Source organism: Microtus oregoni, unplaced genomic scaffold, assembly GCF_018167655.1.
Source record: "Microtus oregoni isolate MIOR12 unplaced genomic scaffold, Mior012 000027F_ref0000203, whole genome shotgun sequence".
Taxonomy (NCBI): Eukaryota; Metazoa; Chordata; class Mammalia; order Rodentia; family Cricetidae; genus Microtus; species Microtus oregoni.
In genome coordinates this window covers 24,504,286-24,527,489 of record NW_024543086.1, presented here as the reverse complement: position 1 = coordinate 24,527,489, position 23,204 = coordinate 24,504,286, and the positions used below count along the sequence as shown (strand labels likewise).

The window sequence follows — 23,204 nt, the reverse complement described above, 5'->3', positions numbered from 1 at the left end:
GCGTTATGTGCTCTTTTAAAAAGTGTATTAATAAACCATGAGCAAAATAAATAATGCCCGTATGCACATGAATATGTGGTCACACATTGAGGAATAAGCAACCTACCAACAACTATGTCCCCAAAGGAAAGTGACTCTCATTCCCTTCTTAGTTATCAACTGCCAATAATAACTCCTCTGACAAGGGTGGGCACTGGGGGCCCCTCCTCCACCTACACTGGACTTTTGACTGGCTTGACTTTATGTAGGTCTTGTGCAGATACAAACAGTTGCTGAGCTGATGCCTGCCTTGGTTGTCCATGTCTAATCCTCACATACCTTAATTCTAACAGGTGAGTTATCCCATAATTTTCTTTTCCTAATAAGTAATCAAAAATAACTCCTTAAACAGGGAAGGACTAAGCTCTTTGGCATTTCCAGTTATATGGTGTCTACTGAAATGAATTGTCTGTCCTTGCAATACAAAACTAGATGCTCCCAATGAGAAAACACATGACCATATTTTCCTTACAAAGAAACTGGTTGAACTTTTCAAGACATGAGTTGGGTGTCTCAAGACTCTAGTAGACCAACCTCTTGGAGGATACTGTCAGTCAAATCCTTCTGCTCTATTCTGCTGGGTGCCTGATACTTGCTGTCAAAATGGGGCAAGTGCATGAAATCCACAAGTGTGATGCTGGGCGTTGCATCTACGGCATGTTTGGTAGACTATGTAGGTTGTAGAGGGCTTGAATTGTGTTGTCTTCTACCAAATGGTGGCTGAGTTGTACTCTGCAAGGCCTTAAAGCACTTTTGCATTGCTTTAATTCTATATGCCATAGCCTCCCTCCCTGTTCTCTTGGAGAAGGTCAAGTTGGGATGTGACAACAGTGTTACAGTCCTACCGCACGACCTTCGTGAAGGGCAGGGATTCACCATAGTTCCTGAAGGGTTGGGCAGTTATAGCATTGGGTTTATATAGGACATGAGGACTCAGTTACATATTCCAACTTTTCTACCCTGTAAACACAAATTGAAAGTTCCTGCTCACAAAATTGTACAGTTGAGGAAACAGGGCAGATGTGGCTGGTGGAACAGGTTTACTGAGTCTTCTTCTGTACTTTTTATATCAGGGGATGGGATATGGTAGTTTTAGAAAAAAGGCATCTATATATGCTCTGGCATTTGGAGACTTGGTCCCAGTGGTGACATTATTGGGAGAGGTTATGAGGAAGGTGCAACCTTACTGGCAGATGAAAACAGTGTCTGCACTTGATGTCCCAGCAGCCCAGACCCAAATAATCACACAGAAAGTAAATTACAATGCTGTTTGGTCTATTAGCTCAGGTTTCTTATTAACTAACTCTTACATCTTAAATTAACCAATTTCTATTATCTTATATTTTACCACTGGCTTGTGGTTTGCTACCTTTTGCTTCTTGGGTGACTACATGGTGTCTCCCTGACTCCACCTTCTTTTCCCCTGTATTCAGTTTAGTTTTTCAACCTACCTAGACTCTGCCCTGCCATAGGCCAAAGAAGCTTCTTTATTAACCAACGATAATAAAATGTATTCATAGCATATAGAGGGGAATCCTACATCAGGAGGAAGTACATCACTAGGGATGAGCTCGGAGAGTGGTTTTAGCCTTTGTTTTATATGTGCTTTGTGTTTTGCCTGTATTGTATGTATGTGCACTGCATGTGTACAGTGCCTTCAGAGACCAGAAGAGGGTGTCTTATTCCCCCAGACTGAAGTTTTAGATAGGTGTTAACAACCTTGTGGGTGCTAGGAGTAGAACCTGGGCTCTCTAAAAAAAAACACCTCTTAAATTTGAGCCATCTCTCCAGCCAGGAGAGGTGAGAGTTTAAAACCTTGCCCCAGTTCCAGCTCATCAACTGCTTTCTGTTTGGAGTTAAGGATGTGATCTCTCCAGGTGATGGTGGCACACTCTGTAATCCCAGCACTTGAGAGGCAAAGGCAGGCGGATCTCTGAGCTCAAGGCCAGCCTGTTCTATGAAGTCAGTTCCAGGATAGCCAGGACTACATAGACAAACTCTCTCTTAAAAAAACAAAAGTAATCTCTCACCTGTTGCTGTTATCCTGTGCCCTACAATGATGTGTTCACATCCCTCTGGAATCTTAAGACAAAACAATCTCTCTTCCTTAAACTGCCTTTAGACATGACATTTTATCACAGCAGCAGAAAAGTGACTAATACACCGTGCTATTAAAAGTCATAGTCACCAATATTCAATCCATTTGTAGGAAGGCACGGACACTGGGGAGCCAAACAATGAATAATCCAAGTCCACCCCAGGCCTGATGAAATGAAATGGAGCAGGAGTGGGAATCCAGGAGGCAGAGACAGGGAGCCAGCAAGCAAGTAGATAAACTGGATAATCACAGAGTATGGGTCAGAGTGGCAAAGGTGGTAAGCATGCTGACGTGTGAAGACCAAGAGTAGCATTTTTTTTCTTTTTTTTTCTTTTTTCTTTTTTTTTTCTTTTTTTTTCCCATTTCCCTCCCCCTCCTCCCACCCTTCTCCCCCTCCCCCCACTCCTCTCCCCCTCCCTCTCCAGCCCAAAGAGCAGTCAGATTTCCCTGCCCTGTGGTAAGTCCTAGGTCCTCCCCCCTCCGTGCATTTCTAGGAAGGTGACCATCCAAACTGGCTAGGCTCCCACAAAGCCAGCACATTACGTAGGTTCAAAACCCCGTGCCATTGTCCTTGGGTTCTCATCAGCCCTCATTGTTGGCCATGCTCAGAGAGTCCAGTTTTATCCCATGCTTTTTCAGTCACAGTCCAGCTGGCCTTGGTGAGCTCCCAAAATTGCCGGGGAGAAAATTGAGATCTTGGGGGTGGGGTGGGATGGGGGTAAGGGGAGATGGGGAGAGAGGGGGGAGAGGGGGAGAATGGGGGGGAGCTTGGGAAAGGGGGAGGATTGGGATGAAGGAAGGTTGGATGGGGGAGCACGGAAGCACGGTTCTTAGTTAAGGGAGCCACCTTAGGGTTGGCAAGAGACTTGAACCTAGAGTGGCTCCCAGATACCCAAGCCGAGGTCCCCAGTTAGTTCCTTGGGCAGCTGAGGATGGGGAACCTGAAATGACCCTATCCTAGAGCAATACTGACGAATATCTTGCATATCATCATAGAACCTTCATCTGGTGATGGATGGAGACAGAGACAGAGACCCACACTGGAGCACTGGACTGAGCTCCCAAGGTCCCGATGAGGAGCAGAAGGAGGGAGAACATGAGCAAAGAAGTCGGGACCACGAGGGGAGCACCCACCCACTGAGACAGTGGAGCTGATCTATTGAGAGCTCACCAAGAGTAGCATTAATTAAGTTCTGGAAAGGTCCTTCTGGTGCAAAGGAGAGAACAGAAGTCAAATAATCACGATTTACTCTCCAAAGCAAGATGACTCGGCTAGGAGGGATAGAAGTGCTCTTACTGACACTTATACCAGCGGTAACAGGATCATTCTCTGGCAACGCCAGATACACGTTTTTACTAATTAGACTTTAAAAGAGATAGCATGGTCCTGAGGCTGCTGGAGTAAAGCTGAGCCATCATGTTGATCCCAACTGCATGCCTGAGGGTAAACATGGGAAGGAATCCATAGACATGAGGGAAGCCAGAAGGGTGACTCTACAGGAGAGGGAGAGATGATACAGAGGTGGAGAAGTCGAGAATGCCTTCCTGTCCAGTTCTATCACCTTATTTAGATTCTATTACAGAGAAAGATGACAAAGGAGGAAGCCAGAGTAATGTTTCTGTATGCAAGGGAGAGTGGAGTGAGGACCTGAGAGAGTGTGACTAAGATTTTTCAGTTATATATACATAACTACAGCCTTTCAGTCATTAGGACTGGAAGCTTTAACACGTTAAAGCGAGGGAACATTAAGCAGACCTCGTCACTGTTGCTGGGAAGAATAACTATATCTTCTTTTAAGATCTCATAAGAGCTCATTTTACATCTAACTAATGTACTTATTGGGTCCTGTATGATTATTACAATATTTGACACCGTCTTACAGACCGCAAAATTCTTGGAAGCAAGATATAGTCCATCTTCTCATGCATACTCTGATGGTTAGTTTTAATTGCCTGGTTGGCACAAAAAAAAAAAAAAAAAACACCTGAGTGAGAATACAACCTCAGTTGTCTGGATCAAATTGGCCTGTGGACATATATATGGGGTATTGTCTTGGCTATTAACTGATCCATTCAACTGTGGGCAGCACCATCCTGTAGGCTAATCCTTGAACCATAAAAGCAAAGACATTTTACTGAATGCAAAGTAGCTACCAAACAGGGGTCTATTTGTTTCTCTATGCTTTAGTCTGTGGATATGATATGACTATGGATTTGAGTTCTTGCCTTGACTTACCCTCAGTGATGGACTGCAATGTGGAACTGTAAACCAAATAAACCCTTTCTTCCCTAAACTATTTTCTGCAAGATTATATATAGCAATAGAAGTGAAACTAGGATGCATGCTTATACTAGATATTCATCCAAATCTTTCAGAGGAATCCAATGACTGTACAATTCCAAATTTTCAATGTTTCTCAGAACAGAACAGCAGCATAGATGGCCAGCGTGTGATGCGATGTCCATCTTCAACAGAGGGGACCCTTGTTCCTCAGCGTTCAGGAAGATGCACTCACACACTTACCCTTCTTATTAGGAGTCATTTTTCTTATTGCTAGACATAGCCAAAGGGCAGCATGACAACATGCTGCTGTGGACAAAATGGTCTGTGCTCAAAGCTTTCCAGACTCTAAAGTGAGCCCAGCACATTTCCTCACAGCCTCCTCCCCCAACCCCCGCAGTCCGTGCTTCGTCAGCTCTGCTGTTGTCCATCAGTATAGAGTGTAGTGGTCTGCTTCCAATTTCCACTCTGCACCACCGGAGAGCTCAGCAAGGCACGGAGGCTGGATGTTACACATTCGGTTTCAAGGGAGCACACTGGGCACGGTGCTCTCAGCTATTTAGAAAATTATATTTCCTAGGGCTACACTCCCAAATCAGTTTGTGCAAAGGGAGATGGCTCGGCAGTAGAATGTTTAGGAGCAAATGAACACAGCCAGGTTAATCAGAACCACTTAAACGTTAACTCAGCTAACTTGAAAAGAGCTAGATATTTAATTCAGACATCTCTGGGAAAAAATGCCTTTAGTGTAAAGTTGTCAAAACATACATGCAATCATGATTAAGGCTGCAAAGTCACTGAAAATAAGAGTATAAGGATTGCCAGAAAATTTAAATCTCTATGTTGTTATCGGCAGAAAACTCTTGAGTGTGCATTTATCTATGCTTGCATGGGCTGTATTCGAGGCAGACAGGGTTTTAGAAATCATGTCCTCAGGTTTTCTATCCAAGAGAGCTTCCATACTCTCAAAAGAAGCCTGCAAATGAGAAACGATGCCAGGGCAAATATAAATGCATCCAATACAGCTGTTTTCCTTGTGTATGAATAGAATACCATCCCATCGAAAGCTGTGTCATTATTACAGAACCCTGCACTACAGTATCCTGATTACATCTTCAGTATATTTTACTTTTTATTCCAAGACATAGTTTTGCTAAGTTTTCCAGGCTGTCTTTGAACTTATGATCCTCCTGCCTCAGTCAGTCCAATAGCTGGGAATATAGTTGCATGCGAACAGGTCAAGCACTATTTTACATTTTCAAAACAACCTTCTGCTTTGACGACTGGGCCTTGACATCTGGCCATGGCTGTTACAGTCAGGGAAAGTGAAGGGTTAACCAAGGAGGCTTCCACATCTGGCCAAGCCTGGGATAGCTGCCCCCCTCTGATGCCTCAGCTTCTTTTGCCAACTCATAACAGACTTTCCCTGTGACAGGGTCTCTCATTACTTACTGAAGGCAGGAAGGGGCCTTGCAGTGGTGAACTGTCCACTTTCTAGATATAATTCGCTCCATGGTTCTGATAGATATCTAGACAGACAGGCAGACAGATGATCTGGATTCAAAATCAGTAACTGGCTGGAAGTGCAAAGCTCCTATAACTTGCTAGCTCAGAAGTTAGATTTCATGCCTTCTTACCCCAGTCCTTGTACCAAATTGTAACTTTGTAATTCCTTTTCTATATAAATGTCTGGTATACAAAGAAAAAGTATTTCAACTACTTGTCCTCTTAGTGGAGTAGTCTTGATGCAGATAGATCCTAAAGTAGAACCTGTAGACAGACCTGTAAGACCTCAACTAACATTCTAGAAAAATCCCTGTATTTTAAATAAACAAACAAACAAAAACCTCCTCTTCATAAGACAGGACAGGAGGTGACTGTCAAAGAAATTAACCCGAGAACCCCAAACTGCAGACGCTCATCGGCACACTTCCACAGCTTCTTAACTAGCTAATTAAGCAGGCCAGACATTGCCAGCTGTCAGCCTGAAGATAGTTGGGATCTGAGAAGACCTGACCTCAGTTCTAAGACTTACCCAGGATGCAAAGTGTAAGCACCTGACCTCTTTCCCTTCTCCACTCCACAGCATCTTTCAGTAGCTCTGATCCTTCCTTCCATGAGGGTCCACACTGGCCTCCCTCCTGCTCAGGGATCTCAAGAAATGCGGAGCCATGTCTCATAAACGAAAACAAGTTCTTAAATGAACAAACAGACATGGCTTCAAACCCAAACTCTACAACTAAGCAGGATTCTTGCAACTAATACATCACTCACTTTTCTCCTCTATAAGTTCAGGATAAAGAAAATCATCTTATTAATGTGTAAAATGTTTAGTCTTGTGCTTGTATTCAACGACTACAGGTGTTGGTGTTCTCAGGCCAAGTGTTTCAAAAGCTCAGGAATATTTCAGGAATGCCCTTGCCCCTGACTCCCTCGAGTAAACTGAGCTACTTCAGTTGTATAAGAGTAGTTTTCTATTGTTCCCTTGGCATAGAACATCACTCGTGTGACTGCGGGAGGAAACATGAAGGGCGAAGCCATGCACAGAAAGACAACCATCGCAACGTCTCTATGCACCTGTCTTCTTCCCTTCCCCATGCTTCGGAGAACCTGCCTGCCCTGGATCTACCTCTGGGTGGGATCTGAAGGAGTCAAATTCACAGAAGCAGAGAGGAGGATAGAGCTTGCAGGGCAACTGGGGGAGATGCTGCACTGTGGGACAATACTCCAGTTACGCAGAATGCTGACTAGTACTAAAAACCAGGTTTTGCTGGCCTACAAGAGAGGAGATTTTTAATGTTATTTATCAAGAAGAAAAGCAATCAAATAAGCTAATATGTATGCAGATTGGCTCAGTTAAGTCACTTCATGGTGTACACATATGTCAAGACACCAACACCCACATGTGAATGTGTAAAATTTTATTTATAAATTTTTTGTGTGTGAAGGAGTGTTTTTGTAGGTGTATGTATGTGTGTGTGTGTGTGTGTGTTGGTGTGTGTACATGTAAGGGTACATGCCTGTGGGGGCCAGACGCCAACTGTGGCTCTCATCGCTTTGTTGGTGTCAGCATTGTGTGTGTGTGTGTGTGTGTGTGTGTGTGTGAGAGAGAGAGAGAGAGAGAGAGAAGGCCTCTTTGTCTAGTCTAGAGTTTGCCAAGCAGGCTAGACTGACTTGCTGGTGACTACCAAAGACCTGGCCATTTCTACTTCTGCATTAGTAGGCTATAAATGAGCACCACCACACATGGCTTTCTTAGAATTGGGTTCTGGGAGACTAAATGGGTCCTATTGCTTTCAATGTGAACATTTTCTAATAGATTTAGCACCTAGCCCTTTTTTGTTGATCAACAAAGACTTCCAAGAAGGACCAGATCTTAGATCTACAATAACTGCCCAAGAAGTATGCCCAGGGAACACATGCAGATGCAATGCTGCATGACGGATAGGAGTCAGACAGCTGAAGAGAAATGATGGTGCTGAGAGGAAGATGCCTGTGGGTCTCATCCGGCCAAGAGTGGAGCTCAAGGCATCATGGGTAGGGGATGAAAGGAAATGACCTGGATACCTCAGATTATGTTTTAGAGGACCTCAGGGCAAAATTTACCTCTGGCAGAAGATGGTTGGATAGGTGCAAAATCCTATGTTAGAAACAAGTAATGGAATATGAAACACTGGGATATGGACTCCCAAAGGCCACTTGCTTTCTCACTTGGAAGTATCTACGATGAGTCTGCATGGAGAATGGGCCTTCCAGTGATGGAGTGAACACAAGCCTACCATTCCCTTCATCTTCTGCCCTCCATCAGTTAATCAGGGATCCACTAAGTCGGTGGGACTTGTTAGAAGTTGGGGTACAATGCTAGTAGTCAACATAATAATTTCTGCCTTCAAGAGTGCACATCTTTTTTCTTTTATTTTCTAAAGAATAAGACAAGTGAACAGACACACAGACTGTCACCCACAGCTGTATTTAAATGCTTGGCAATAGAGTAATAAAGTAGACGGTATACCACATCACAGAACAACAAACTACAACGCTCTTGAAATTTGTTTATTTGCTGTTATTTATTTTTGTTTTCAGTTTAATACCTCCAGAAGACCAAAGGCTGATTTTCTAGAGCTGTCATAAGGAAATACCCGAGACCACTGGAATATGAACAGAGAAATTATTTCTTCTTAGTTGTGGAGATAAGAAGAGATAAGAAGGCTGAATGGTAATATAAGGACAAGTTTCCCACGATTCTTTATTCTCTGCCTGCGTCCTCACATCATGGTCACCCCTCTCCCGCCCCCCCCCCTCATGTGTGTGTGTATGTGTTTGCATGTATCTGTCCCAAATCATATTTTCCTATAAAAATACCAATCATATTGGACTGGTTCAGACCCATGTGTCCTGACTTTATCTTCGTCACCTCTGTAGACACTAGTCTCCAGATACCATACTCTTCTGGAATATTCAGGATTTAGACTTTACAGTATGACTTTTAGGCAGTGTTCCTGTTAAAAATGGAAAGCCCTGACAATCTCATGTTTCAAACATTCAATGATCAGTTGGTTGCACTATTTTGAAGGCTTGGGGAGCTTTAGGGGTGGGAGCTGACTGTAAAAGTAGATCACTAGGAATGGGCCTTTGATGGCTACGGCTATCTCTGTTTAAGACCACAATCTCTGTTTACTGGCCCATCGCCATGTAAGGAAACTCCACTAGACAGTTGTGCAATAAGGAGCTAAGCTGCTGTTCTACGCCTACCCCTCCACTGTGGACTGAAATCCCTCTTGAAAAACTGAACAAAAAGCAAACCCTTGCTTTTTTAAGTTGTATGTCAAGTATTTAGGTCACAATGACATAGGAGTAACTAACCCAGAGAGACACAGCTCAGCCCCCCACAGAAGCATGAAAATCCAATAGCTACAGAGTGATGCTAAAACATCAAAATATTTTACCTGCTCAGTTTTAAAATCAATATTCTCAATTCTCATGCTCAATATGCCATCTCAGAAGCAGGTTAGGAATCGATGTTCTCTTGGTCCATTCCCAGTTAGTCCCTAAAGTCAGAGTCAGGCTCAGAGCAAATGGTGCTTTTTACAAGCATTCTGGATGGCATATTCAAGGGTGGTCATCTAAGAAATGCTAAGTTTTCAGAGTGGCATATGATGACCTTATGTATTCCATCCATTACCTGTAAAGAATTAGGTAGTCACGGTTCGCTGGTACATTATTGGACTTGTATAAGAAAACAATAGTGCTCCAGAGACCCTGAAATCATCCTTAGCACCCCAGATTCCAGGACTCATGAACACTCACACCCCACTGTAGAGTTGGTTGAGTGTTGACAAGTCACCATATAGGCTGTGATCTGATAGCTCCTTGTCATGTAAGTGGGTCAATATAGACAGATCTCCCTGCTCTGTGCATCAATGAGAGCTCCACCCTCCCTGCTGCCAGCACCAGAAAGCACTGACAATGCTCAGAGGCATCAGGGAAGCATTGCAGGATGTGATGAAGAGTCAGCTTTTAGCAAGCCTTTCCCCAAACTCTCGGCTCTGCAATTCTCCAACTTTGCATGTCTCCCCAGTGTATCAGTAGGGATGCTTTGATCACAGGAAAAAAGGAATGCTTCTGACTAACTTCAGCAGAAAAAGAGATCACTCAAAGGATGCGAGGTAGCTCAAGGGATGGATGGATGGATGGATAACCAGGCTTAAAGACATAAAGAGAGGAATCAGGGAGGATCTAGGATACAGCCCTGGGAATCCCTCTTCACTTAGTTGTACAAGGATTTCATCATAAAAATGAATCCATTCCTTATTTTCAATCCCATTTTTTCCTGTTTTGTTCAATATCACTATGCTCAATATCCATTGGCTCAGAAGCAAGGGTCCATTTGGTCAACCTTGGTCATAACTCCATCCATCAGCTAGAAATGGGCCCTTAATTTATTTTCCCTTGAAGACTGGATATAATGGGGAGTTGAAGGGACCTTAGATGAACAGTATGGTGCTGGCTTATGTCAGGACAATAGAGGTTTAATTATCAGACTTCCCATAAACTAGCATCACCCGGAAAGCATGTCTCAATAGGGGAGAATCAAGCTTAAGTCGACCAGTGGGCATGTATTGTGGGTATTGTCTTGATTATGCTCATTGATGTGGAAAAGTGCAGCCCATGTGTGGGAACTAGTTCCTGGGTTTGGGTCCTTGACTCTCTGAGAGTATGAGAACAGGTTTATTGATTTATTTCTGCTCTTGGTGTGACAAGTTGCTGAAGTCCACGCTGTCTCGACTCCCCTGAGTTTGTGAGACAGAATTAACTCTCCTCAAAGTTGCTCTTCACCACAGCAATCAAAAAAGAAGCCATTAGCTTAGCTATTGTAGTTGATGTACAGTGCTTACATATATGGAAACATAGCCTAAAAAATAAAGGTAATCCTAGGCCATAAAGAAATATAAGGAGCTCTGCTGTCCCACTGCTTCTTAGGGCCACCAGTGGGGTCTCCAAAACAATGAGGAAAATGATGTTGACTTCCTTTCATTCATTGTGGAATAATGGTTATTCCACCTCCAGGTTCTCTGGGGCTTCAAGAAGTTGACAAAGATTACAAAAGAGTAAGGAGAATTTATTCAGAAACCAGATGATAGAAGGGTACTGGGTAACTTAAATAGGGACCTATGCTTACTTTCTGTTTAGGGTTTCTCTCTCTTTCTCTCTCTCTCTCTCTCTCTCTCTCTCTCCTCCTCCTCCTCCTCCTCCCCCCCTCGCCTCTATCTTTTTCTCTTTCTCTCTCTGGTTTTTTGAGACAGTATTTTTCTGTTTTACAGTTCTAGGTGTCCTGTAACTAGCTTTCGTAGACAAGGCTGGCCTTGAATTCATAAAGATCCGCCTGCCTCTGCCTCCCAGGTGCTGGGATCAAAGGTGTGCACCACCACCACCCAGCTAGGGTTTCTCTTTATACGGGCCATGAGAAGGAGGAGTTGGTTGCTGAGGGGCATAGTGTGGGTAGTTCTTGGATTGGGTGGCCAGACTTGGATTATGTAAGCCTCTCCCCACTGTTCATGTACTTTCCCATGATGCATCTGGTTTTAATCACATGCACATCCAATTAGACAAAGGCATAAGATGGTAAAAAGTGTTTCTCCCTTAAAAGTTCACTAGGTGACACAATTTGCCTTAATTTATATGTTCCCAAACCAGGTCAGGCTGGATTTGTCCCTGGCCTTCTTTCTTGAGATGTGCTCTATGACATGATTGAGTGGAAATTTACCATAAAGGGGAGTCACCAAGTGGCTAAAAATAAAGAACTCATTTCTCTGTGTGAAGTGGAGTATATGTGCAGCTCTGTGCAGGTAAAGGCCCTAGCTGGTGAGTGCACTATTGGAAGATGGGGCGCACGCCTCACCTGAGCAAAGTGCAGTCCAGGGCTATTATTGCTATGCCTGCTGACATCAATTCCACGGAAGTCCAGTGGCTCGTTTCCTCCTCAGCTCCTCAGAGTAGGAACAGCTATAACTGTCCTTCCATCCTCTGCCCTAGCAAGGATCTTTTTTTTTTTTTTAAGGGAGTGGTATTCTGACCTCTGAAGAACAGAACAGGAAGACAAGTCTTTACTGAGCCTCAGTCAACGGAATGAAGGGATCCATGACAGAGTGAAATGTCAGCATTGTTAGCAGTTTTGCTAGGAGATATTTCATACGGATTTAATAATAAAATAAGGAACAGAACAGGTTTGCCCTGGGCAAGGGTGTGGAGAATGGACTGTGCTGCATGCGGGGGCGGAGCGAGGGGCTGCTTTGCCGTCCCTAGGCTGTTGGTACTGAGAGGGCAATGGCGGCTCCAGGAAGCAGAGACTGTGAACACAGGTCAGCCACAGGACTGGCCACTGAGAATGAAGGAAAGTGCTGCCAGTGTATTTGCTTATCCATGAAGATGGGGACACTAAAATCTGTCACTAATTCTTGGATTTCTTGATCCATGCTTTTGTGCTACTCAGTTAAGGTTCTAGCCAAAGTCATGAAGGACATGAGGAGTGAAAAAGGCACGCAGAGGGCAAGGTTTTTGAAAGGAAAGCGTTTTTTAGACATTTTTACATGTTTATGCATACCTAGTCTCAGTACGGAAGCTGCCTTTGGAGACAACCTGCTGCAGCTGCATGGAATGCATGCAGTTTCTGGAAGGAAAGAGAGCATTACATAGGGACAAACCCACTCTGCTTAGAGAGCATTACATAGGGACAAACCTACTTTGCTTAGAGAGCATTACATAGGGACAAACCTACTCTGCTTAGAGAGCATTACATAGGGACAAACCTACTCTGCTTAGAGAGCATTACATAGGGACAAACCTACTCTGCTTAGAGAAAACCCAAGATGGAACTATTAGTTAGATACTACTGAAGCAAGCAAGCATCTGCCAAGGGTGTGTGTGTGTGTGTGTGTCCTGTAGGACACACTCAGGTATGTATATGTGGTGTCTGCATAGAGTTAGCAGGTGCTGACAATACAGATTTACAGATTTCAGGTCTATGCCCTCAATGTTCTTGCTGCAATTTCCCTACTGCCCCTGACTTCTGCTCCTGTCCCAGCCAGTCACTGAATTTTAGCTTCTGCCAATCCTTTGGAAGTTAATGTGAAGACCAGGAGTCAGAAGAAGTAAACATTTAAAACTTCTCAGAATACATCTGGATAGGCAAAACATCTCAGGTCATTAAAACTCATGCTGTTCCACCTGATGCCCAGGACTGAGCCCCAGAACCCATGGTGGAAGCAGGGAATTGACTCCCCAAAGAGGCCCTCTAAACTCTACACACATGCCTTGATGCTTGTGTGCCCATGCTCATATACACACATTATCCAAAGACAGGATAACAAATGAATGAAATGTATGCATATATGATGAATATAATAATTGGTGCCAATTAATACTTTGATGATTTTAGGCAAAGGCACACATATGTGGCAAACATTGCACTTCTTTTGGAGCATCACAAACTGCTGATCCAAAGTCAGCTGGGGTCAATCTGCCCTTCTCTTGGAGACTGAGGACACATTGAGTTATTGGGGCTACAGCATAGAAGCAAGTACGGTTTTGTGTTTCAAGCCCTTGTCTCAGTTTTCTGTATGGGAATGGGAGAAGATAGCTCACAAAAAGTTTTTGTTTTTAAAGGAATTACTTTAGAAAGCAACTTTTATGAAGAATTTTTTAAAAAATATAAACTTAGTAATGTACATTCAATTTGTGGATTTCCATATAAACCTAAGGGCTTTTCTTTGCAGGATTTCTCTGTAGATGGAAACCCTTCAGCAGCCTTCATCTATCACACTCTCCACAGGAGGTTAGCCAACTATGGCTCAGGGTTTGTTCTTATAAATAGAGTTTATTGAAACACAGCCTCAGACATTCTCTTTGTATATGGCTCTTAACCTATACAACACCATTGCTGTATAGTTGCCATAGTGACCCTGTGGCCTGCAATAGGCTACTATAGCCACACTCTGGCCTTTCAAATATCTGCCACCCCCCAATTCTGTGACCCCAAAACTTTGCATCACTTTTTCTTTCATATGTGTGTTTATGTGTTGGCATGTGAACAGAAGCACATGTGTGCATATGTGCACACACGGATGTGTATACACATGAATATATGCACAAATATATCCATGCGAAGACCTAAAGACTACTTTGGGAGTCATCCTTAGTAATGTCATCTATTTCCTTTGAGACAGGCTGTCTCATGAGCTCGGAGTTGAGCAATTGGGCTACACTGGTCACTAAGCTCCTAGGCTCCTCCTCTAGCACCAGAATAATAAGTGTCCAATTCTTACTCCTCTCTGTTTCTCCCAATGAGATTCAGCGCAGAGCTTGCAAGTCCTTGCTTTACTGTGGAGTTATTTCCTCAGGTCAAGGCATCACATTCTACCTTAATTTGCTTAAGGTAGAATCAGCACAGGAAGATACATCTCAGCAATATTCTGGCTGCAGACAATCTCTAGACTTCTGCCTCCCACCCCACTCCCGCACTGATACTCTCCCGTCCTCTGGCCCATAGCTAATTGAACTAATTTTTGAGGCTTGCTTTCATAGAGTGTTTCCAGAGCATTTAACTTGGTTTTCATAGAAACAGCTCTTTTTCTTAGCGCACTCATTTTTCATCAGTTTACATAATATTGCACTAAATAATGTAATTACAATAACAAGCACAGCTGGCAGAGGCAGCTCTGGGAACGCATACAACTGACTGTTGGCAAGCAGACACCACAGCGGGTGAAAAGAAAGGTAAACTCATGCTCGGCAGTCACAGCCTGGCTTGTTGCGGCCCCACCAACGCGATTTCTAAAGATGCTGGGCAGTAGATGACCCGTTCATCTCCTAAGTCTCACACGTGGAGACCAGGAAGTTAGGAGTCTTCCATCTGTGCCTCTCTGTGTAGCATGGACTTATATGATATCTGCCAGTTTCCCGGGGACTTTGGAGGGAGTTATTTGACAAATGCGTGTCTTTTCTTGCTAGCCTGCAAGGTATCCGAGTATGAGAAATGTATTAGCTTTATTACAGCATCACATCTTCACTATGCAGACGGTGACTGGCATCTGGTTCACACTCAAAAATGTTTCCTGAATAAATAACTGGGCAGGGACAGGCATTCCCACAGTGAGCTACTCAGAAACTACAGTCGAGAAAATATAAATCCAGAAGGAGTCGTGGGGGTTTATAGCTCCTTCTCTGCTCCCCTAAGAATAACCGAGGATGGCATGAATGTTGAAGGAGGGAGGGTGAGGTGAGAGACTCAATCTGATAGCTCAATTCCAGGCAGTCTAGAAGATTCATTCTCTGATGCCTGGATGAAGGCAATGGGTTTAAGCCAAGAAGATCATTAGCAATTTGCATTTCTGCAAGCCACATCACTCTTGTATCTTGCAGAACTGAGAAACTTGCTTCTAACTGGCAAATTAAATATTGATAATGTAGATAGGCTGAACAGCATCGTTCAAAAGGCTGGTACCCTGATTTCCGTGTTTTTAAAACTTCAGCCATTTGCATCCAACTACCAGCAGTTTTGTCATAACTCTGGGCCATCAGTAACATTGTGCTCATATTCACCTTGAAAGCTTCTCATTTTTTAACCCAAATGGATGTATTTGCCAAGGAAATCTGGCATTGCCACTGCAAACAGAATACCATTATCAGTAACTTCAAATAACGTTTATAGGGGAAAATAAACAGAACTACTGAAATTTAACATTATTAAAAATGTTTCCTATGCAAATATCTGTGCTAAACACACCCATTGCATTCATTGTTTAACCTTTGTGCACACACAGGCTCGGTGGTTTGTATACTTGGTGCAGCTCTCAGAGGAAGGGGAACCTTTCAACAGTTGAGACTGGTTCCAGGATGTGGACTGCTGGGTGGCAGGGCTTGAGAGCTATAGTCTATCTCCACTCCCTGCTGGAGCGTTCTCTGCTTTTTGACACACCTAAGTGTAACAACAGGGCACACAACACGCTCCATTCCCATGCTTTGTCTGCCACAATGGACTTCATCTCCCCAACCATCGGACAAAAGAAATTCTCTCTTACATTGATTTCTGCCAAGTACTCTGTCAGGTAGAAAAATAACTAACACACATGTAACCTGTGTGTGTATGTATATACACACATGCCCAGACAAACCTGATAAAACAGGCATAATTATTGTCTCCAATGAACCACACAAGGAACTGAACGTCCAGAGGATTTACAAACTATGAGAAAATGCACAAGTGCACAAACCCTGCAAAGTTTAGACGTCATTGCACTGGGCCTAGCTCTAGGCCCCTAATTCTTGACTGCTATATTTTGCAAACAATACTTTTGAAGTTGGCATAGATGCTCAGGCTGCTGCAGGCTTAAAGCCTGAGGCACACTCCCTCTCTGTTATAAAGAAAGCTTAGAAAGTGTTACAGCCTTGTTGAATCTCTTTTAGTTTAAACTAAGACTTCCTCATTGACATAAAAAAGGATTGAGAGAGAATTGAAAAAGGAATAACTTTTTCTCTAAGTGTTTCACCCTTTCTGAAAGACTTGGTGTTTGGCGCTCTGAAAATGTTATTCCACAGAGTGAGCATTCCACAGGCTGAGAAACGCAATGCCCCAAGTTCAGTGTAGCACATATTTCCCAGGATCCTTTGTTCAGCTCTCGTCTCCATGTTGAGAAGGTCTCACTGTACCCGGTAGTCAGTGCCTCTTTTCCCCTATAATATTCAACCCCTTAACACACAAGGGTAGAGGTTGGTGAGTTTTCTTATATTATCTGAGAGGGTCACAGTGAAACTGATTCAGAGGCCTAGATGTTGAAATGCTTATATATAAAAAAGTAGAGTGTTTTGATTGTCATGACTACTAAAATGAAGAAAGTGGGGGAGGGTGAAGAGGAGTAGGATGGAGAAGAGGAAGAAGGAGGAAGAGGGAAAAGAAAAATAGGGAGAATAGGAGGAAGAAGAGAAGAGGAGGAAAAGGGAGAAGAGGAGGAGAAAAAAGAAGAGGAGGAAGCAGAAGGAGAAGAGGAAGAATGAAGAGGAGGAGGAGGGGTAAGAGAAGATGGAAAGGAAGAGATGGGACACTGCAGATCTATATTGAATTTCAATAACCAGAAAAGAGTTAGAAGGGAAGAGAGTGTAAATGGACAAGACAGAGGAAAATGACCACACATAAGACTGAGCCATCAAAATTGAGAGCAGGATGTGGTGACCCAGGCCTGTAAGTTCCAGTACCTCTGATGCAGAGGCAGTAGGCCTGCCAAATGTTCAGCACTTGCCTGAGTACATAGGAAGTTTGGGGCCAACTGAGTCACCCACTGAGATGTTGACTTAAATACAAAGGCTAAGAAGATAGCCTAATTCATAAGACTTGCAGGAACGAGGTCCTGAGTTTGATCTCCAGAATCCAGATTCAAAAATCAGGTTGTAGCTGGGCGGTGGTGGCGCATGCCTTTAATCCCAGCACTCGGGAGGCAGAGGCAGGCGGATCTCTGTGAGTTCGAGGCCAGCCTGGTCTACAAGAGCTAGTTCCAGGACAGGAACCAAAAACTACAGAGAAACGCTGTCTCGAAAATCAAAAAAAAAAAAAATCGGGTTGTAGTGACTGATTTGCAGTCGTAGTGCTTGTGAGGCAGAGGCAGGAACATCCCTGAAACTTGCTGGCCTGCCAGCCTAGACTACTTAAGCATCAAGCTAGTGACTAAAAGAAGAAAAAAGCAAGATATGTGATACCTGAGAAATGAAGTCAAAGTTGTTTCCTGACTTTCACATGCGTGCGCCCTCACAGTCTGACCCACCACACTCGTAGGAGAGACAATGAGGTATCTAACAGTATGTTCTAACATGGAGGAGGTTCCCTGTAGGAAATGGATACCTGAGTCAAATGGAAAAAGAAAACTTTGGATGCATTCTCTTTGGTGACAATACTGAGCTGTATAAATGTTGATTTTATTAATTGCAAAGTTGTATTATTGATATGAAACATGAATTAGTTTAAAATTCTGAAATCGGGGTGCAAACAATAACCTCAAATAAAGCAGCCATTTGTGATGGTAGAGATGGGCTGGACGCTTTGGGGAGGGTGGTTCCTGAGGCTACAGATGGCTCTCAACTAAATAATCCATCATATGGAGTACATAGCTTTACCATCTGACAAAGAACACCCTCCTTGCTTCTATATTGCACCCCGTGGACACTGCCCTCATCAAACCATCAAGCCCTCAAACCGCAGACAAGCTCTTCTTCGTCCTCTGTACCCTTAATTTCCCAAGGCAGCATCATTTGCAATAGAGAGCTCAGTGCTCTCTGAATTCTGGGGACTGTGTCAGAACCTCATAACGACATAAGCATCCATTGCTCTTTATCTAGCCCTGACCTACTTCTGGCCATCCTCCTCATCCTAACAGCAGATGAAAAGCTGAAATCACAATACATTATTTACTAGGATAAAGCACTCACTCAGGTTGCAGGGAGAAAGCAGTAGGAGAGTTCAGTAAAGCTTAAAACAAAAATCATTTAAATTACAGAGACAGTGTCTCAGGAGGCCCACAGTAGCCTTAAGACTTGCTTGCATCCCTTTATAGCCAAGGATTACCTTGAATTTCTGATCTTCCCACCACTACCTCTTGGGTGCTAGGACCATAGCTTTGTGCTACCACACCAAGTTTATGTCAAGCAAGGCTTCATACACGCCAGTCCAGTGATCTACCAGTGAACTCCATCCTCAGCCAACAAATGTCCCAGCGTCTGTCTCATGCGGAAATCACACTAATGGGAGAAGAAATGTGGACTGAAATGAAACATTAATAGAGGCCTGGGTGGGACATTCTACAAAACATATAAGCATAACAAGAAACAAAAGCTCTGGCCACCATCTCAGCTTCATACAGGTGAACTCATTGTTTGCTTGATACAGGATTTAACACACCAAATGATATATGCAATTAGAAAACAGAAAGAATGTTAGGAGTCCTGGTCACCTGGAGATGGCAGCTCAGCCAATGTCCTTAGATGTAACTAAGGCATTAAATTTACAAAGGCATTAAATTCATTTACTGCATATTTACTCAAGCACTTCGGAGTACCGTGGTCCCCAGGCCTCCAGCTCAAACACTGCTATGCTATGTTTTGAAAAGCCACAGATTCCATTAGTTTTCATAGCGATCTGAAAATACAGCTAAGTCACATGGTCCAGTGAGAATGACAGGTCCCTAGCAGTGACATCAAAGAGTGTTCAGTTATAACCTTAAACTGTGCTCCCAAATATGAGCATGCTTCAGAAACAAATGGAGCACAGAGGCAAGGAATCCAGGTATTTCATAAAATTCCACAAAAGTTCATGCACATAAGGACAGCCAACCAAGATACAATGAAAGCAAAACGGTATCACTGAGAGAAAAAACAAAACCAAACAAAACCCAAGATTCTCCTTTTCCATGGAAAACGTTCATGCAACTGATACCCTGGAGTCTGCAGACTCACTTTTAAGTAACAGAACAAGCCACAAAGTTTAACATTCTGGCTTCATCTCCCCTGTATACAAATGACACCAAAATCCAAACCTTATGGAAAATTCAAATTCTCCTTGAAAAGGAAAAAGCCTTGATAGAGGTGCTTCTTACTGACCCCAGTCCATCACAACAGTGCGTTTTAATCGCTCAGCAAACAGCTGGGAACTCACATTAGGAAGGCAGCAGAGTCCCTGTGAACTTTGTGATCACTTAGACCTCATGTTGTACATAAAGAGAGTCCAATGATTTCAAACAAATTCCGCAAGAGAAGTATTTATCGCCGAATCTAAATCAAAAAATCCATATATACTATAATGGCACTTCAAAAGAAGATCTACTGTATTTACCAGCTCAATCAATACAAAATTAGCTGGGATAAATATTGCCAGCTCTACCCGTCTTGAGATGAAGCCTATTATTTAGACTCTGGGTCTCGAAAGAGACAAGGGCATTTTTGCTTATCCCGCAGAAATAGGAAGCAAGAAGCCTGTTATAAGCGGATTGCACCTACCCTCAGCTGCTCTCTTTCACAATTCATCTGTTGACTCAAAACCTGCAGAAAAGAGAAAAAGGGGAGAGTGTCAGAAGGCTCTATGGAAACAACAGCATAAAAGCAAGGGACTGGGGAGTGGCTCAAGATGATTCCTGCAACCCACATAAATCCTGGTTGTGTGCATTGAGATGAGATGGCTCAGTGGATAAAGTCACTTGTCTTCAAGCCTCCGGACCTGAAGTCAATTCCCAGAAGCCACATGGTGAGAGCATAAGAACAACTCTGACTCCTTATCTACAGGTGTATCATATACCAACATATACGTAGGTGTATGCCCACACACAATAAATTATACACTATGATAAATTTTTTAAAATGAGCAAGGTAGAAGACTAATGGAGATTCTGGACATCAACCTAGGGCCTCCACAGACACATGCACATGCGTCTCCCCACACAGTTATGTCCACACACGTGTGAACACGTAAGTACACATGTACATTGACATACACAACTACGCTCACTCAAGCACATATAAACATATCACATATACATATGCACATGAAAAGAAGAGGGGAAAACAGAAGAAAAATAGTTACTTTTGATGGTTGGTCTCAACAAAGACCTAGAATTCACAGCAATAATTACCTTTTCTCTAGGTTCAGACAGTGGACCTTTTGCTATCATTCTATATTGTACAATCCAGAAGTAGGTACCAAGGGTGTGAAGCATCTTTAAGGGGATGGTACAGAAATGCAAGAGAAGATGGGGCAGTCTAAAAAACATGGGGTTTCTTCTTTGTCCATATACCCTTCTAGTCCTGTTTAAGAGGCACACACGGTCTTTCCTTAAAGCTGTATTAAGTTGGGTGTGACAAGAAAACCAATATAGTGTCTTGCCCAAGGTCAAGTGCTGGCAATGTTATCCGCTTGCCCTGGAAAGAAGATTTCATTTAATTATCTAGTTCTCTCTTATTATTTCTGTTTGTATGTGGTTCTGAAGTTTGAATTAGGTATTTCACGTATGCTAAGCAAGGGCTTCCCCTCTAAATTATACCTAGATTTCTCCTCACTAGTTATATTGAGACTTATGTTACCTTGTGATCCAGTCTAACCTTGAACACATTACATCATCCGACCAGGCCTTCAACTTGTTATCCTTCTACTTCAGTCTCCAGAGATACTGGGATAGCAGACAAGGCTTGATGATTGAGCCTAATCAGAGGCAGAAAGACAGAATGTACGGGGATGGTAGTTGGGCAGACCATACAGAGATGACAGTATAAAGGACTGTATGGACATGGTAGTAAGATGGACTGTATGTGGATAATAGATAGATTTCATAGGGAAGGGCCCTAGAATCACCAGGACTTAAAGCAGAAAAAGAAACACTACTCAAAAATTGATATCACCACCACTCCAAAGACAAAGTATTAGTAGTTCCCCTGCCAAACACTGACGGGGTGATGTGTGCCTAACCAATGTGCTTTTCTTACCATGCAAGGAGGTTTTATTAGAGTGACCATATAATTTCTTTTCCAAACAGGCAAAACAGAATGCATTAGCAGAGGATGGCCAGAGAGGTACTTGGATTTAGCTGATTACACAGAAGCCAGAGACAGAAAGGGATACATCCAGGAAAAACTGGTTTATGTCTTCCTTTAACAGAGATGAGTCTTGATGGATGGACTTTCAATGCAAATGGTTAAAATTAAACTATGCCCTGCATTATTGACCGGTTACATCTCCTCTTTCTATTTTTGCTTTTAAACCACTGTAAAAAATCTCTTAACTTCTAGCCTTGACAGGGTACTGGGAGTTCCTTGAAACTTTACTGAAGGACGAGAGCTACAGCAACCAACTCTTGATGTATATTTTATGTGTTTTGTAGTGAAAGTTTCTTTTTACTTTCCCTAAAATAAAATCAAAAATAAGGATGTTTGCTTAGGATACACCTGAGCCTAAAGTCTCTAGATGGGGTGCTATTGTGAGACCTTTCGCCTGGAAATTTACCGCTGGGAAGAACTCTTTCGGTTGGGTTTGCTTTCTTGCTATTTTTGTGATTTTGAGACAGAGTGTCACATATCCCAGACTAGCCTTGAACTAGCCGTGTGGACAATGATGATTCTGAACTCTTGATCTTCCTGCAACCACCTCCTGAGGGCCGAGAGCACAGCTCTGCTCCACCAGGCTCAGGGTCAGTGGTGCTGGGGACCAGATCTGGGTTTTGTGCATTGGTGTTAGGCAAACACTAATTTATATGTAGATATTAATTAACCACATATTATTTATTAGAGATAAGTATATAAATCCTATAATGTATGGCAATAAAAAATTAAACATAAATCACTGATTCTGAGCAAAAACATAACACACAGGACTTAGAATTACAGTTCTGCAAAACAGGTTTGGGAAATAAATCAAAAACCCACTCCAGTTTATAAGAAACAAAACTATAAAAATTCACAAATATTATGGTTTCTATTTTCTGTCAAAAATATAGTTTAATCGATCATTAAAGAGAAAAAATAAGAATGTTTGTCCTCATTTTTAAAACAAAAATTTCCTTATTTAGAAAACAAGGATACAGAAGAGATGTTTTTCAAATTATTAAAAAATAAAGGAGTGTGGCAAGATAAATAAGCAGGAAACTCACAGTGAATTAAACTTGAAACGGTCTCTTTAGATTAGGCCATTATGTGTCTGTAAACATTTATGAAGGAAGAAGGGCAAGTTTGAACGATGCAGCTGGACAAGGGGAGGGGAAGTGAAATTGGGCGACTGCTCTAAAGGTATGGGCTGCCCACTTAATAGCAAACAGGGAACAGGAAAGAAGCCACTGAGGAAGGGCCTGAGCTCTCGGAGAAGATGAAGTAGAATGTGAACCAAAGCCTGATGTCCTCTCCATCCTCACTCTTTCTTGGCAGCTGATCCAAGACAGCCCAGCATTCAGCAGCGAATCAGCACAACACGCCCCAGGAGACCTCAGCAATGAGTGCAGAGGGACAGATACCTGAGTCCTAAGAGAAGCTCTCTAGGTTTATCCTCAGTAAGTGGGGGTTCTCCCTTCCTATTTCCCCCTGCCTCCCTATCACCTCCTCACACTAGTCTCTGGATAATTTCAGGCTGTGTTGGCTATGAGACATGGGGATGATGGGAGGTGCCTAATATGAAGCAGAAGGAGCCCACCTTTATAGCATGACAGCTGTAATCCTAAGAGATTGCCTGCATTCCCTCCTTGCTTCCCTTATCCTTCTTTGCAGTTTGAATAT

The 23,204-nt window shown here is 42.9% G+C and overlaps 1 protein-coding gene across 20 annotated transcripts in view; it reads right to left on the bottom strand.

Moving 5' to 3' along the window:
• Positions 1 to 23,204, bottom strand: part of Rbfox1 (RNA binding fox-1 homolog 1) — a 2,144,901-nt gene that overhangs the window by 568,970 nt on the left and 1,552,727 nt on the right. For 19 of the 20 annotated variants that reach the window (XM_041676152.1, XM_041676159.1, XM_041676174.1 and 16 more), the window contains one exon: positions 19,953 to 19,994. The exons of the other annotated variant lie outside the window; for it this stretch is intronic. In XM_041676152.1, coding sequence (XP_041532086.1) covers positions 19,953 to 19,994 — 42 coding nt within the window. The remainder of the gene's footprint in view (positions 1 to 19,952; positions 19,995 to 23,204) is intronic. 20 annotated transcript variants of the gene reach the window in all.